This window comes from Rhinatrema bivittatum, chromosome 4, assembly GCF_901001135.1.
Source record: "Rhinatrema bivittatum chromosome 4, aRhiBiv1.1, whole genome shotgun sequence".
Lineage (NCBI taxonomy): Eukaryota > Metazoa > Chordata > Amphibia > Gymnophiona > Rhinatrematidae > Rhinatrema > Rhinatrema bivittatum.
The window spans coordinates 279,600,559-279,613,702 of record NC_042618.1 but is presented as its reverse complement, the minus strand read 5'-3'; the positions used below and the strand labels follow the sequence as shown (position 1 = coordinate 279,613,702).

General features: G+C 40.3%; 1 protein-coding gene across 5 annotated transcripts in view; it reads left to right on the top strand.

Annotated features, from left to right (window-relative positions):
- Positions 1-13,144, top strand: part of LOC115090703 (lymphoid-restricted membrane protein-like) — a 1,037,620-nt gene that overhangs the window by 316,571 nt on the left and 707,905 nt on the right. For all 5 annotated transcript variants that reach the window (XM_029600146.1, XM_029600141.1, XM_029600144.1 and 2 more), the window contains exon 10: positions 3,351-3,428. In XM_029600146.1, coding sequence (XP_029456006.1) covers positions 3,351-3,428 — 78 coding nt within the window. The remainder of the gene's footprint in view (positions 1-3,350; positions 3,429-13,144) is intronic.

Below are 13,144 nucleotides of genomic sequence, written 5' to 3'. Positions count from 1 at the left end.
AATAGATCGAAATTTAATTTTTGAGTTCTTTCAGTACCCTAGGATGCATACCATCCTGTCTAGGTGATTTGCTACTCTTTAGTTTGTCAATCTGGCCTACTACATCTTCCAGGTTCACAGTGATTTGATTCAGTTCATCTGACTCATCACCCTTGAAAACCATCTCTGGAACTGGTATTTCCCCAACATCCTCATTAGTAAACACAGAAGCAAAGAATTCATTTAGTCTTTCTGCAATAGCCTTATCTTCCCTAAGAGCACCTTTAACCCCTCTTACTAGTCGTATCCCTTTCCAGATCATTTATAAATATATTAAAAAGCACCGGTCCAAGTACAGATCTCTGAGGCACTCCACTGTTTACCTTTTTCCACTTTGAAAACAGATCATTTAATACTACTCTGTTTCCTCTCTTTTAAGCAGTTTGCAATCCACAGAAGGTTATCACCTCCTATCCTATGGATTAGGGTAGGGAAATAGTAGTTTTTGGACCAATGCAAAAAGATATGGAACTTGTTAACAAGAGTAGTGTCTTCAGTTGTGATGAAAGCTGGAGAATCACTTGGTAAGGTTTATATCCCCTCTAGCCTGTATAATATGCATGTGCCAGCTGATAGCTTACAGCTGCTAGATGTTACAAATACAGAATGATTTTTCAGCTCCTTATTGCACTCTTGACTTGTCTTGTTCAGGTCATATTTCATCATGACATACAAAGTCAAAATATAAATGCTGTATATGTTTTCTTTGTGATTTTTTTTATTTATTTTTTTTACTGTTATATACAACCTAGGAATGGTTGATAGGCAATTTATAAATACTTTAAACAAAATAGTAAACTTTATAGGTCTTATATTTAGAGGGTTCAAGGCTTGTTGGAAACTCTCTTGTGTGGTAATGGAACTTTTAATTGTTCTAATGCTTGGGAACTTTGACATGATTAGATTAATGTTTAGCTCTACTTAATCTTTGGAATTTTGCATTACTGATTTAAAAATAAAACTTTGAATTGCTAATGCTGAATATTTTCCATACCGATGAAACTCAAAAAAAAAAAAAGTGTTAGTTAAATAAATAAATAAATAAATAAATAATGTAGAACAGAGTTCTGGTAACAGTATTTATTATTGAAGAAAACTGGATTCTTTGCAGGTCATCATACTTTATTGGGCCAGCCTTAAAATTCATATTAGGAAGTTGTACAAAAGCTTTCAAGACCACATAGTTGCCTTCAGATGTGACCTGTCAGTAGAAGGGCCTCTTGAAGGTTTTGAGTTCTTGTATAAACTCATTTGTCTTTCGTTGATTTAAATTACTCCCGGTTGTGTTGATGAATGTTACTTTTGTAAACCCTTGTGATCTTCAGTTGGAACAACTGCATATAAAATGTCTAAATAAATAAGATAAATAATGCCGCTTAATAGTGTATAAAGAACCCATGGTTGTCATACCAGAAGGAAATTACTAATTAGCTAGGGAGGTTCAGAGAAATTTAGTGAAGCAGAAGTTTGGGTTGACTCCCCCAATTGGGAACTCTAGATGGTGTGTTCTATCAACTTCTAACCTCCAAGCACCATTTTAGTGTGGATTTTTAGTTAGATTGGGGATAGGGAAGATTCTGCTATGTTAGGTCTATCCCCTGGAGAAATGATATATCAGTGACCCAATGCAGAGGAGTTTCAACCTTTAGTTGTCCTTCCTTATTGACTATGTTCTCATTTTTTAGGGAAGGAAGTTTTTCCCACTTTTCCTACCTTATGTTGTTTATTCCCTCTTTTTGTCAGTCTATTTTTTGTTCCACCTGGTACTGGTACTAGGTAATCAGTTTCTAATTTATTGGGAGAAGAGACATCCTTCACCTATGAAGAGCCTGAGGAGGGAAATTTTCACCAGATGAGAGAGGGATTCCTATCCATAGCTAGAGGGAAAGATCTGAAGGTATTGTTTAAGAACTGTGTTGTTGCTAACTCAAGTGTGCTGCACTTGAGGAGATCTAAGATATTTAAGAAGACTTCAGGAAAAGAATGAGAAATGGAACTTGTTATAAGTACTTGGGACTTTATTCTAACCATTCTACAGTGGAGAGAAGATTTTTGTGATAAATTTGGGAGTTAGATGAAAGATTAAGCTTTCTTTAGAATGAATAACTTGGAAGAAGAGAGAAATTAAGGAATTGGCTTCCATAAATTCAAAGTCTTTGCAGATGAGTGAGGTCACAAATGTATTAATCTTTCTTCATTATTGCTCATCAACCTTATTTAAAATCTAAGTGCTGTAAATATTCTTGTTAACTTATCAACTATTAGTAAAGAAGTTGGAAACCACATTGCTGTTATAGACTGGAGATTATTAGCGCTGACTAGAGATGGGCAAAAAAAGGGCTTGTAATTTTAAAGAGATATGTTGTATTGTTTCTGAATCGTTACTTTTAACTATGTATGTTTTATTTGTAAACTGCTTAGACTGTCATGCCAATGTCCAATTTGCGATATACAAACCTTTTAAATAAACGGTTAATGCAAAAGGGCTTTGAAGCTACGCTTCTCCATACAGGGAGCCCAGGGCCTCAGAAGTAGAAGCTCTCTGTGGAGAGCTAGTTGCAGATAGGGTCCATCTCTTTCTATATGCCTCTGGGTCCAGTCTAAGGGTTCCATCCCACCCAGGGGTTACAGGCGAAACAAGTGTGGCCTTCCTTTGTTGATGCTCTTCTTATACTGATTGTGCAGTAGAACATACATTATAAAGACAGCAAATGCTTTTTGCAAACTTGTGCAGGACAGGAAACACTGCCACAGGGAAAGATGGTCAGAGGACCACAAGCAGGAATAAAGAGGATGGTTACAGTAGAAATAACAGGGCAGAAAGGGGAAATGACCTGGCAGTAGGCATGTAGGGGGTTGCATGCTTGAAAAGGGGGGGGGGCTGCCCCCAGCCCATTCTTTGAATGTTAAATGAGTTGCAGCTAATATTTGTGTAATTTTTCATGTTGGTTTAATAAGATTTTACAGCCTGCAAAAAGTTTAGTTTAATATACTTAAACTTCAGTGGCATTCCCAACCATATAATTAAGAATGTGCTCCCAAAAATGAATAAATGGCACTTCTGGTATTGTATGCCATTATCTTCTTTGACTTTCATGCCATTTTTGTTCACAAGTGTACTAGCTTATCTCAAATGCTAGTTGCAGCTGAGTTTCAGTTGGCAAATTGATTTGTATTGGTCTGACCAATAGTCTGATGTGACTATTTTTTTTTATTTATTTTTTGTATGGTGGTTTTTACAGTAGTGATGTGTTGCTGAATTGCCTTTTCAGTGTCTGTTAACTACCTTTTACCTTTCTTTATTTGATTAGAATGTTAAGGCTGCCCAGGACTTTGATGACCTTAAAGTGAAGGTGGTAGAATTATCAAGCAATATTGTTGAATTTCAAGTAAGTATGTCAAAGTAAATTTTCTGTAGATTGTGTGATTTCATTAACGGATTTTTTTTTAATAAATGTGGCACTTTGCAGCTTAATTTCTTTTCTTGCATGATAGTTTCCTCCTTTGTGTTTCTAGCTTGGTTGAAAGTGATCTCCCCCAGTTGCAAATGAAGGCTTATGGTGCTGTAATTCCAGAGGTTTTCCTTTTTATTTTGTAATTTCTAGCTCATTTAGTCTAGATATTGCAGTTACCATCCTCAGCCAGGCATCATGTACCAGCACCCCTTCCAGAACCTTGATTTTCATTAGACTAGCAGCACTCCTGCTCCTTCTGCTGGTTTGTTTTTTTTTTGTTTTTGTTTTTAATCCTTAGCAACATAGTCTACTGGAATGCTAAGATTACTATGCTGCTGTCCCTGCTCAACTCCTGTTCATTTATTTCATTATTTGCTTAGCCAATAGATGTTCTATGAGAGATACAATAATTAAGACAAAACAAAAACAATCTAATCCATACATATATATTAAAATCATAAACAAACACACCACAATCTAATATCCACAAAGAACACATAATCAAATTCTAAAACCAAAACAATACTTGGAACAAGATAGACCAAAAAATAAAGCAATTTTACAAATAAAAATATGTGGCATAAGAACACTTAAAAATCCCCACTCCCCTTACTAAGGATTGCAGGCCTCCAAACCACCATCCATATAATTGCATTAATTTAATTCTAGGACCAAACAATTCTGCCCAAGAAATAGAAGTATGTCTATTTTACTAAAAACAGCATCTTCCTAACAAATTTCTGTTGAGCTGTAAAATAACTAACCCCACTCGAGCAACTGAAGCTATACAATATCTGTGATGCAAGACCATTAAGACATGCTATAAGCCTATTAAATGTCTTACTGTATGGCAAAGTCTGGACTAATTTCCTAAAGTACAGCTAGGTTACCTTGTCGTCTAATAATAATTAGTTTGATAAAAATTGAGCCACAAACCTGAAAGCCCATTACTTAGTAGTTGAGAGGTGGGCTTCCTTTAGCAGGAGTCAACCATGAAGTTGGTGATCAAGTTCAACCAGGAGTATTTCAGCTTTATCTATTAGAGTATACCCATTTCTTTAATCACTTTAAATGTAAAGCAAATCTTAAATTGCTCTCTGTACCTAATAGGCAACCAGTGTAAGGACTTCAAAATGAGTGTTCCTCTCCCAAATACCAGATCCAGAGGCTATTAATGAAAGCATTTTCCAGTAATTGTAGGCTATGCAGATCTTTTTTTGGGGAGGCCAATAAGACAACATTACATTTGTTTATTCTTACAGAAAGAAGCATGTAGAAGCTTGACTGATTTATCTAAAATCTCTCTAAGCTGTCAAATACAGAAATATGTAAAACAAAATCTGTACTAACCAATTGATCACCTAAAACAAGATCTGACCATGTAACAAATCTATGGTGGTAGATTTGACCTGTCATCTACCAGTAGCCCTAAGTTTCAGACCTGTTAAGAACATAAGAAAATGCCATACTGGGTCAGACCAAGGGTCCATCAAGCCCAGCATCCTGTTTCCAACAGTGGCCAATCCAGGCCATAAGAACCTGGCAAGTACCCAAAAACTAAGTCTATTCCATGTTACCATTGCTAATGGCAGTGGCTATTCTCTAAGTGAACTTAATAGCAGGTAATGGACTTCTTCTCCAAGAACTTATCCAATCCTTTTTTAAACACAGCTATACTAACTGCACTAACCACATCCTCTGGCCACAAATTCCAGAGTTTAATTGTGCGTTGAGTAAAAAGGAACTTTCTCCGATTAGTTTTAAATGTGCCCCATGCTAACTTCATGGAGTGCCCCCTAGTCTTTCTACTATCCGAAAGAGTAAATAACCGATTCACATCTACCCGTTCTAGACCTCTCATGATTTTAAACTTCTCTATCACATCCCCCCTCAGTCGTCTCTTCTTCAAGCTGAAAAGTCCTAACCTCTTTAGTCTTTCCTCATAGGGGAGCTGTTCCATTCCCCTTATCATTTTGGTAGCCCTTCTCTGTACCTTCTCCATCGCAATTATATCTTTTTTGAGATGCGGCGACCAGAATTGTACACAGTATTCAAGGTGCGGTCTCACCATGGAGCGATACAGAGGCATTATGACATTTTCCGTTTTATTCACCATTCCCTTTCTAATAATTCCCAACATTCTGTTTGCTTTTTTGACTGCCGCAGCATACTGTACCGACGATTTCAATGTGTTATCCACTATGACACCTAGATCTCTTTCTTGGGTTGTAGCACCTAATGTGGAACCCAACATTGTGTAATTATAGCATGGGTTATTTTTCCCTATATGCATCACCTTGCACTTATCCACATTAAATTTCATCTGCCATTTGGATGCCTAATTTTCCAGTCTCACAAGGTCTTCCTGCAATTTATCACAATCTGCTTGTGATTTAACTACTCTGAACAATTTTGTGTCATCTGCAAATTTGATTCTCACTCGTATTTCTTTCCAGATCATTTATAAATATATTGAAAAGTAAGGGTCCCAATACAGATCCCTGAGGCACTCCACTGTCCACTCCCTTCCACTGAGAAAATTGCCCATTTAATCCTACTCTCTGTTTCCTGTCTTTTAGCCAGTTTGCAATCCACGAAAGGACATCGCCACCTATCCCATGACTCTTTACTTTTCCTAGAAGCCTCTCATGAGGAACTTTGTCAAACGCCTTCTGAAAATCCAAGTATACTATATCAACCGGTTCACCTTTATCCACATGTTTATTAACTCCTTCAAAAATGTGAAGCAGATTTGTGAGACAAGACTTGCCCTGGGTAAAGCCATGCTGACTTTGTTCCATTAAACCATGTCTTTCTATATGTTCTGTGATTTTGATGTTTAGAACACTTTCCACTATTTTTCCTGGCACTGAAGTCAGGCTAACCGGTCTGTAGTTTCCTGGATCGCCCCTGGAGCCCTTTTTAAATATTGGGGTTACATTTGCTATCCTCCAGTCTTCAGGTACAATGGATGATTTTAATGATAAGTTACAAATTTTTACTAATAGGTCTGAAATTTCATTTTTTAGTTCCTTCAGAACTCTGAGGTGTATACCATCCGATCCAGGTGATTTACTACTCTTAAGTTTGTCAGTCGGGCCTACCACATCTTCTAGGTTCATCGTGATTTGATTCAGTCCATCTGAATCATTACCCATGAAAACCTTCTCCATTACGGGTACCTCCCCAACATCCTCTTCAGTAAACACCGAAGCAAAGAAATCATTTAATCTTTCTGCAATGGCCGTATCTTCTCTAAGTGCCCCTTTAACCCCTCGATCATCTAACGGTCCAACTGACTCCCTCACAGGCTTTCTGCTTCGGATATATTTAAAAAAGTTTTTACTGTGAGTTTTTGCCTCTACAGCCAACTTCTTTTCAAATTCTCTCTTAGCCTGTCTTATCAATGTCTTACATTTAACTTGCCTATGTTTATGCTTTACCCTATTTTCTTCTGTTGGATCCTTCTTCCAATTTTTGAATGAAGATCTTTTGGCTAAAATAGCTTCTTTCGCCTCCGCTTTTAACAATGCCGGTAATCGTTTTGCCGCCTTTCCACCTTTCTTAATGTGTGGAATACATCTGGACTGTGCTTCTAGAATGGTATTTTTTAACAATGACCACGCCTCTTGGACATTTTTTACTTTTGTAGCTGCTCCTTTCAGTTTTTTTCTAACAATTTTTCTCATTTTATCAAAGTTTCACTTTTGAAAGTTTAGCACGAGAGCCTTGGATTTGCACACTGTTCCTTTTCCAGTCATTAAATCAAATTTGATCATATTATGATCACTATTGCCAAGCGGCCCCACCACCGTTACCTCTCTCACCAAGTCCTGTGCTCCACTGAGAATTAGATCTAAAAATGCTCCCTCTCTCGTCGGTTCCTGAACCAATTGCTCCATAAAGCCATCATTTATTCCATCCAGGAACGTTATCTCTCTAGCGTGACCCGATGATACATTTACCCAGTCTATATTGGGGTAATTGAAGTCTCCCATTATTACTGTACTATCAATTTGGTTAGCTTCCCTAATTTCTCTAAGCATTTCACTGTCCGTCTCACCATCTTGACCAGGTGGACGGTAGTATACCCCTAACACTATTGTCTTCCCCGACACACAAGGGATTTCTACCCATAAAGATTCAATTTTGTATTTAGTCTCATGCAGGATGTTTATCCTGTTGGACTCTATGTCATCCCGGACATAAAGTGCCACACCTCCTCCCGAGTGCTCCTCTCTGTCATTGCGATATAATTTGTACCCCGGTATAGCAGTGTCCCATTGGTTATCCTCTTTCCACCATGTCTCTGAGATGCCAATTAAGTCTGTCATTTACTGCTATACATTCTAATTCTCCCATCTTACTTCTTAGACTTCTGGCATTAGCATACAAACATTTCAAAGTTTGTTTTTTGTTTGTATTTTATTCTGCTTTTTAATTGATAGGGATAAGTTAGAATTGTTTAGCTCAGATGAGTTTTTAGTTACAGGCACTTGGACTACTTTTCTAATTATTGGAACCTCGCTGTCGGGATGCTCTAATCCTAATGCATCATTAGTATCCTTTAAAGATACCTCTCTCCGAACCATGCGCTGCTGAGCGACTGTCGGCTTTCCCCTTTGTTCTAGTTTAAAAGCTGCTCTATCTCCTTTTTAAAGGTTAGCGCCAGCAGTCTGGTTCCACCGTGGTTAAGGTGCAGCCCATCCCTTCGGAAGAGACTCCCCCCTCCCCAAAAGGTTCCCCAGTTCCTTACAAAACTGAATCCCTCTTCCTTGCACCATCGTCTCATCCGCGCATTGAGACTCCGGAGCTCTTCCTGCCTCTGGTGACCTGCGCGTGGAACAGGGAGCATTTCAGAGAATGCTACCCTGGAGGTTCTGGATTTAAGCTTTCTACCTAAAAGCCTAAATTTGGCTTCTAGAACCTCCCTCCCACATTTTCCTATGTCGTTGGTGCCCACATGTACTACGACAGCCGGCTCCTCCCCAGCACTGTCTAAAATCCTATCTAGGTGACGCGTGAGGGTCCGCCACCTTTGCACCAGGTAGGCATGTTACCAGGCGATCCTCATGCCCACCAGCCACCTAGCTATCTACATTCCTAATAATCGAATTACCAACTATGACTGCCGACCTAACCCTTCCCTCCTGGGCAGTAGGCCTTGGGGAGATATCCTCAGTACGAAAGGATAATGCATCACCTGGAGAGCAGGTCCTTGCTACAGGATCCTTTCCTGCTACACCTGGTTGGTGCTCTCCCATCATGAGACCTTCTTTCCTGCAAGGTAGCACCAGGGCTGCCAGTCTGAAGTTGGGACTTGACTACTATGTCCCGGAAGGTCTCATCTATATACTTCTCTGTCTGCCTCAGCTCCTCCAGGTCTGCCACTCTAGCCTCCAGAGATCGGACTCGTTCTCTGAGAGCCAGGAGCTCTTTGCATCGCATGCACATGTACAACTTCTCACTGGTGGGTAATAAATCATACATGTGACACTCGATGCAAAAGACTGGGAAGCCCCCCTCTTGCTGCTGGACTGCTGCCTTCATTTCAGTTTTGATCAGTTCCTAGTTAAGTTTTAGGTTGCTATGGGAGTAGGAATGTGTCTAACTTCCTTTAAATGTATTAGTGAATTCACTATGTGTCTGGTAGTGGCCTACCGGGGTCTGATCGAATTCGCAAGAAAGTTTTTGTTGATGCTTTTTTTTTTTTTTTTTGTGAAAGTGGCACCTGCCTATAAATTAAGGGATGAGCTAGGGGTGGGTGGGCGAGGGTTGGGAAATACAAACATTGTAAGTTTTTCCCCGTCCTGTAATGAGTCTGTTTTGGTAATCTCAGACCTTGAAAAATGATCACCTGTTTTAGAGGAATCCAATTTTAGCATATTAATGGACATCCATTTCCTAATTACTGTAACACAAACTGAAAGATCATGTAAAGCAACCACCTAATTGCCCAGTGTTATGCAGCTGAATGTCTACGTAAAATTATTTTATGCTGAAACTTGGGATTGATCTATCCAGTGGATATAGACAACAGGCCTACCCAGATTAGTCTCCTTGCTTCCCTGCCTCTGAGCCCTCCCTCCACCCTCTCTTTCCCTGTAGCCTTCACCCCCCCCCTTTACCTTCTCCCCTCATCCCATGCCCTTCCCCCCCCCTTTTTTCCTATGACCTTACCTTCCTGCCGAGAACTCCGTGCCCTCTCTTCTCTTTTCCCCCCTTCTTAGCTAGTAATCTCTTCTTATAATTCCCTATTCTGATGTAATTATCATGCTGACTTGTTGTAATTAGTTTCAGTTTTTTTTTTCCAATTTGCTGTATTTAGTCTCAGTTTTACAATATGCCTTTTGATTTGTTTATTCTCTCTGTCTTCACAATCCTGCACTTTTGTTGCCCTGTTGGCTTTGTTTTCCCCTCCCCATCTCCTTGTTCTATTGTATTTAGAAACAGAGAAAATTTCCGCTCATTTTGTTAAAATGTGAACCGGCATGATGTCTCGCACTAATGCCGGTATATAAAAGCTGTTAAATAAATAAAATAAATAAATAAAAAGCACTGGGGAGAGGCAGGATATCTATGGAACTCCTTTGGATCAGAAAATATGTCCTTTCTTACTCAAGAGCACCATGATCTACTGTTGAATACAGATTTTAAATCCAGAGGAACTAATGGTCCATACCTATGTCCAATTCACACAGTAGATCATTGGCAAGAGCAACAGAAGTTTCAGTACCATAACTACAGTGAAAGCCAGAGTGACATTTATCTAGGAAGATATTTTCATTCAGGAAATGTTGTAATGCAGTAAAGTGAACCTTCTCCAGCAACTTATTAAATATAGCAAATTAGACATTTGTCTAATTAGTCACTTGATCAAGATTTACCTTTAATAGTGATATATAATGTTAGAGAAATAAACTGTCTCATCTTAATTGGCGTCACTTTAGTCGATACAAATATTTTCCACAGAGTGGAAGAATAATTTTTCATAACAGGAAAGGATAAATATAAACATACATGCAGCACGAACGAAAGTCTGTAGTGACCCAAACTCTTTCTTGTAATCCCCTCACATTCACATCGATTCGCATTTCACATTTATGCAAAAAGCATGTTTTACATTCCTGACCAGACGCCCAATTTCAGGAGACCCTGATGGTTTGCAGTGACAATGTTTAGTTCTTATTAAATGTCATAGCTGCTTCCTCCTAAATTTGAAAATATCTCTGCTGAGTGACAAAAGATTTAGGATGTGGCATGTTGAGAATGCACAAATGGAAATGTTTTTCTGTTTGTAGTATTAACAATTTCCAACTGCAAAATGTTGGAAATTCATCATTTTTCCAAGTTATAAAGATTCTCCCAGGACAAGCAGGATGGTAGTCCTCACATGTGGGTGATGTCACTGGACAAAGCCCTATCATGGAAAACTTTTCTGGCAAAGTTTCTAGAACTTTTGACTGGCATACTGAGCATGCCCAGCATGCCATAATCCCTGTAGCTACAGGGGTCTCCCTTAAGTCTCTTTTTTTTTCCATGCTGCAGTTTGCTTCGTGGTTAGGAGCTCTGTGAGAATTCTCACACAATTTTCCTCATGGAAAAAATCTGAAGATTACTTAATTAAAAAGTTCCCTTATAGGGGTCTCCCATCGCGATAGTGTTTTTTCATCACGGGTGAGTAAAGTTCACTGTCCCCAGTCTGTTCCTGCCCCTACCCTTTTCGGTGTCCGCAGGCCATTGACCGTCTTTTTTAGGCCTTAACCTCTGCCATCATGGCAACAGGTTTCCAAAAATGTCCGGAATGCCCCCATACCATGTCAGTTACCGACCCACATGATGTCTGAGTGCTGTGCCTTGGCTCATCACACAATGTTTCTCACTGCCCAAGTTGTGTCCAGATGACTCCGATGGGTAGGCAGGCTCGCCTTGACAAGATGGAGACTCTGTTTAAAATCAAGCTGACTCCATCGATGTCCACCCAATTGTCACCAGCAGGAGCATCGAAGAAATTAGTCATCAAACCTCGCCGGGAGAACTAGGGCAGAGGTGACCGTCCATTACCGACTCCGTCTAAGGCATCTGCATCATTTGAGAAAGACCGGACCGAGCATTGAGGGAAGCACAGACGCGAGTCTACTCCCGGTGCCGGCACAGACACCACATTGGCCTCGATGGCTATCAAGCCGCTTGCGAAGAGGACACGGGTAGAGGAGCCTTTAACAACCGGATGGTTTAACAACTGGATGGTTTCATCCGCCAGGCAGTGCTGATGCTCTCCGAGATTTACAGCCATCGATGCCGGCCTCCATAACGGCACAGACACCAGAACCATCGATATTTGCACCGTTGCTAACCAGACTGGATACACTCATCAGTGCTCTTCCAACACAACCCTGGCCACAGATGCCAAAGTAAACCCGCAAAGCCTCTGAAAGCCCCGATTCCCATTCCAGGGTCCTCAGATGACGAAGGAACAGACTCTAGTCCCCTTTTACCGATGCCGGAACAGATACCTGGTTCATCAGGGCTCTCTGGACAGAGGCCCTCGTTTTCCTTCGATGCCTCAGGTGCCTCCAAAACCCACATCTGTGCCACCCACCACATCTTTCATCAAGGCCATCGAAGGATCAATCGGTGCCTGCAGGTCCTACAGTACCAACCTTCTTCCCTCCTTCCCTCCTTCAGGATCTCAACCAGAGACCTTTTCTGACACATGGGAAGATTTTGACACAGATACATCCACGGAGGATATCTTATCAGAACCATCTCATCCGGAAGAAAGGAGAAAATCTCCCCCAGAAGATCCCTTCTTTGCCAATTTTGTTAGGGAGATGTCAGTGACAGTCCCCCTTTGATCTGATTACAGAGGAGTACATATGCCATAAAACATTGGAAGTTCTCCAATTTGTTGATGCTCCAAAAGAACTCATGGCTATCCCTGTACACGAAGTGCTAGTGGATCTCCAACATCATCTCTGGAAGCATCCTTGTGCTGTCCAGCCAGTAAATAAGAGGACAGATGCAACTTATCTGGTCCAACAAATTCCTGGATTCCAAAAACCACAACTACCCCATCAGTTAAGTCTGCACAAAAGAAGGCCAGAAGACTGCAACCACATTCTTAAACACCTCCTGGCAAAGACCAAAAATTCCTTTATCTTGGGTTGCAAGATATTTCAGGGTTCTATGCTAGTGTCACGAATAGCTGCATACCAACTTTACAAGACACAGTATCAAAGGAATCTCTGGAAGCAGGTTCAAGGAATAGCTGATTCTGTTCCCCAACAAACAGCAAGATAGTCTCAATGCCATACTACAGAAAGGCCTTGAGGCTGGGAAACAGGTTTGTGCTGCTTACGACTCTTTGAAACAGCTTCTCACATGTCAGCGAAGGGAATCAGCGCCAGGAGGTAGGCCTGGCTAAAAGCATCTGACTTGAGACCTGAAGTCCAAGACAAACTTGCTGATTTGCCATGTACCAGTGAAAACCTATTCAGAGACAAGATACAAGACACAGTGGCTCAACTAAAAGACCATAATGAGACCCTGCAGCAATTATCCACAGTTACTACTGAGGCCCCTTCTTCTGCAAGAAGATCCACTAGAAGGGATCCTAGAAAACCATTTTATCACCCACACAGATATTA